Consider the following 4,637-nt stretch of genomic DNA (forward strand, 5'->3'; position numbering starts at 1 on the left):
ATTGCACAGGCCCCGGAGACAGTAGTTTGATGAGTGATTAACTGTTTTGAGTCATTTTTTTAAGAAACAATATCCAAATTCTCTGATTTTAGCTATCAAGTGTGAATATTTTCTGGTGTCTTTAGTCCTTTATAACAGTAAACTGAATGTCTTTGGGTTGTGGACACAACAACACATTTGAGGACGTCACCTTGGGCTTTGGGAACCACTCTTTACCCTCCATTTCATACCTGCAGGTCTTCTTAGGTGCAAAGAACTTAATACCCAAACTTGTTGGTTGGACAAAGAAGCATGTTATGTAAAAAGAATTCTTCTGGAGCCCAAAGCATCCAAAGTGGGATTTTCAACTCAAAAGTGACACAGATTTGATGTTGATATTTGATGATATTCCTGAATCTTAAAAAAATGGGATGCTCATATGAGAATTTCCAAATTTTCTATTTCACCTGTGACAGGTTAAAAAAATTAGGTATTAGAGCAGTTTGTCTGAGAGGTGTCAGCATGGAAAAGAAGATTTAAAAAAATATATATATATAAGAAGATGACATGTTTGGTATCCTGTGAGATGTTTCACTAATCAAATTTACAATCTGTAACTAAAATGAAAAAGCACAGATGGTGTCTTCAGTTGTTACTTGGTGTCAAAACATCTCATACTGCTGTCACATATAGGTCACTTCCTAGAATAATCAAACACTCAAGTGAGATATGAGCAGCAGTTTGTAGACAGAGTGATAGATTGTCTGCAGTGTGAATGTAAACAAAGAAACACACATTTACATTCACAGTTTCCTGATTGCCAGTGAGAACTGGAGCAATCTGGGGTTTTGTGCCTTGCTCAAGGCCATATACATAAAGAAATGCAGAGAATCTCTGTTCCCCTCTACAGAGTCCATCATGTTGAACTGCCATGTTTCTACAGTAGCCCACAACGGACAAATTAAGCACTGTGTAGAACAAATGCAGCCCACCTGTAGGTGATGCAGGTACGTCTCCACGTTCTCAAGGAGCTCCAGGATCCCATGCTCCAAAACATAGAAGAAGCCTTCGAGGGCGTCAAACTCCTCATCCACCAGCTAGAGCACCACACACAGGGAGACATATATTTGTATATATTTATATCGTTTTTATTAGAATACAATTTGGGCCGTCTGGTTTGGACTTTTGGGATATTAGTTTTCCAGGAAGCATATTTTGTATTATTGCATTAAACATCAAAAAGTTATAGCTAAATGCTTAAAGTATACTGTAAATAATGTGAGTAGAAAACTTTTTTCATATGCTTGTCATTTGCTTTGACTGTAAGGTGTCAGCTTTCTTTCTTTAGCTGCTGGATCAGCACCTGTGGAATGATGCTATATATAATTTCACTATAATCACTTGTACCAAACCTCAAGATCCCTGGAATCCCTGCTTTGCATGTGTGGTTATGCATCACTGGTACTTCGGTGCATCTCGTCAACATGGTTTCTAGACATTAAGCTTGTTCCCAGCTTTACTGCTTTTCTACAGTCTAGGAGTCTAATTCCTACTATGTTAATTATTAGTTTTTGGTAGTGCACACAGAAAGGGTGCTCCTAGTCCATTCTGCCCTCTGAAGTTGTTTTTAATCACCAAGAAATAGCTTTAAATGACATGTGAATGCACAGAAGTTTGGGTTTTGCTGAGCTTCAAAGTGCGATTGCTATATATTCAGGTATATGCAATGCAGCTTCAACCCACATCTTGTGTGAGGAATGGAAAAAGATCAAAGGGCAGTAAGTAGGAGCAGGAAATTGTAATGCAGTCAATAGCTATTAAAAATGAAAGCAAAAGGGAGATGTGTGAGCATGCTCATGGAGGTGAACTCTTGCCTGACCTAAAGAACTTTATTGGACTGACAAGTGCAACCATAGCAAAGGGCAGTGCAACAGTCCAGAGCAAACAGGCAGCTTCAATAAACGGTCATATCATAGGTTTACTCTGCATGTGAATCACTGCTCTGATGAATTATTAACTACTGCATTGCAACTGGAGGGAGTGTGTACTGGAAGATTATTGGTGGCTCAGAGGCCTGGAAGAGTTACCTTGAGGTATAAGCATCCTTTAATGTAACTGTAATGTGTTGCTTCTCTAGGGTTTCCTATGGGTTAGGTTCTGCTTTCTAATGCCTATCATCAAACAGTAGACATCAATTGGTCAGGGTCAGTTACAGAACAGCATCCTGGAGTTATTTAAACTAGGGCCATAAAACCTCTATCCTACCTTCGGTGTTAATCCAGTCTCATGTTTGATGTGCTGGCTGAGCCTTGCTGTCTTCTTTGCGATGCTGTGGGTGTTGAGGCGGTTGATCTTGTCCTTTATGGTCAGGGTCTCTGTCTTCTTGTATTTGTCAGCTATAATAGTAATATGAGGCACAGTTAATCTTGAGTACGGTACCAGTCATACCATTTAACTGTGACTCTGAACAATATATTCACTCTATGCTGCTGCCTCCCTCTACCTGTTGTGCTACATAGAGTAATAATTGATGCATCAGTGCCTTACTGTACTATTTGCTATATACCATACCATAAAAAAGTACAACATTATATTTAACGTAATCAGCTCATGTGAAAATAGTGGACTTGATGGTGACCCGCCTCACCGACTTCTCTGAAGCGTTTGTACTCATTGATGCGACAGTTCAAGGCGATGGAGGTGTGAGCGGTCTGCTCCAGAAGTGCATACGCTGGGTGAGCGCTGTCTGTGTGTTTCTGGATGGTCTGCAGGAGGAGGGGGTAGCGGGCGATCCGCTGAACGGGCATCACCAAGAAGAAACTCAGAGAGGTGGCGTTTACTTCAGGCCTGGAGAGATGAATGGTAACAATGAACACTCATAACTTTGGGACAAAAATCAACGACTGTAACATGTCAGGGCCTACTGTTTATCCAGTTTAAGCAATATTAAGCACAGCTGGTCTTAGTGTGAACCAAAAATGATATAAACCTACGCTGAGGTCTTGATGACTTTGACGATGTCATTCCAGAGCGCGTCCTTCTGTTTGTAGCTGTTCTCCACCTCTGTCACATTGTTGTAGTTGGCCAAATATTCGTTATAGGCTGCCTCAATGTCTGAAGACAGGCTGAGGAATGAATCACCTGGAAGGAGTATATATTTACAGACAGGAATGATGCTCGGAGCACAAAGTACAATTCAGACACCAATAAAGAATGAACAATTTTAAAATGCTAACAGATGCTTTACTTAAATGGCAGTTATTTATCTTTTATTTTCATGTATTTGACTAATCTATACAACATTTAGGAATCATGGGTATCATGCTTTCAGTAATACTACCAATATTCTGATTAGAGGAACAACACTTGTTCCCCAGTTAAAATGCTGTCACGGCATGTAATAGTCTACAATCTAGTGTCTTTATTTAAGCTTTAATGGGATCCATAATGAAAAAAAAAATCCTTTACTTTCACTGCCCACTGTCCAGATCACCATTTTCTATCTGCGCCAAAAATTCCTAATAAGTAGTGTATGAGGGAAAATAAGTTTAGTTTTCTCCTCATTAAGTAAAAATTGTCAAATTTTGTCCAACAAATGAAAAATACATTTCCATACATCTAAAACAATATCACAAATACAAGAACAACATGCTGCCCAGACAGCCTATACATCTTCAACTGTCACCTTTCACACTTGGCTTTCAGCATGTGCAAATAAAGCAAAAGCCTTAGCAATAAACTCTAGGATGTGTGCATTAAAATGGAGATGCACCCATTACAACATCCAGAGAAACTTGCTGAGACTGTGAATTGTGTGAAACTCATTTAGATTCTCACATGAACATGAAAACCACATGTGACAAAAAGACGTGTGAAGATTGTATTTGTTTCCTGTTTAAAAGTGCGATCAGAGCAACTGATGTAGAGAGACCATCCTGTGAAACCAGCAGCAACCGAACCACTTCCTCATGGTAGCCTGAACAGGCTCACGTAGCCAGTTCAACCCAGTGTGTGAGAGACTTGGAGAGAGATTGGAATGCTGATCAACAGAAAAGTGAAAGTTAAGTCTTCTTGCTTACACAGAGTCTCCAAGTAGAGCGGGTCTCCAGGCTGAATCTGTTTCTGGTCCAGCAGGCTGAGAAGTCGACTTGAGACGTCAATCACGTCCTCTGTGTAGAGAAACATGCTGTCCAGGTTGGCTGGAGGCGGCTGCGGTGGGCAGAGAGACAGAAAGGTACACCAATTCATTTCCCGTATGTATGGAATTGCAAACTGGACCAAGATTCTGTTTAAATATGTAGCTGAGACGTACACACCAAAAGTCGTCTCCCATGAGCTGAGTGTGGATGTGTGAGTTCCTTTTGACTCATTTTCTTTTATTTCCCCCAAATATAAATTACAGTCTAAACTACAGTCCATAGCTCAAATCTTTTCATATCTTTGCTCTATGGATTATCCTTTTCATGCTCATCCATAGGTCTGTCCTTACAGCTCATAAAGCCGGATTCCATTAGGTTTAATGAGTCTTCATTTCAATAACAAACCAACTTAAAGGTCATTTTTATGATCCATTTTTCTGATTTAAAGGTCCAGTGATCTATTGGCAGAAATGGAAGACAGACGCCGCGCCATTAAGTCCAACATGTTGAACCGCCATG

The 4,637-nt window shown here is 40.1% G+C and overlaps 1 protein-coding gene across 2 annotated transcripts in view; it reads right to left on the bottom strand.

The window, feature by feature from the left end:
• The window catches only part of arhgef37 (Rho guanine nucleotide exchange factor (GEF) 37), a 26,365-nt gene that overhangs the window by 10,764 nt on the left and 10,964 nt on the right, over positions 1–4,637 (bottom strand). For both annotated transcript variants that reach the window (XM_035669548.1, XM_035669547.1), the window contains 5 exons: positions 4,059–4,188; positions 2,973–3,120; positions 2,627–2,826; positions 2,245–2,375; positions 972–1,076 (listed from right to left, as the gene is read on the bottom strand). In XM_035669548.1, the coding sequence (XP_035525441.1) occupies positions 972–1,076; positions 2,245–2,375; positions 2,627–2,826; positions 2,973–3,120; positions 4,059–4,188 (714 nt within the window). The remainder of the gene's footprint in view (positions 1–971; positions 1,077–2,244; positions 2,376–2,626; positions 2,827–2,972; positions 3,121–4,058; positions 4,189–4,637) is intronic.

The sequence above is a fragment of the Morone saxatilis genome, unplaced genomic scaffold (assembly GCF_004916995.1).
Source record: "Morone saxatilis isolate NCDOM2014 unplaced genomic scaffold, NCSU_SB_2.0 Contig22, whole genome shotgun sequence".
Taxonomy (NCBI): Eukaryota; Metazoa; Chordata; class Actinopteri; family Moronidae; genus Morone; species Morone saxatilis.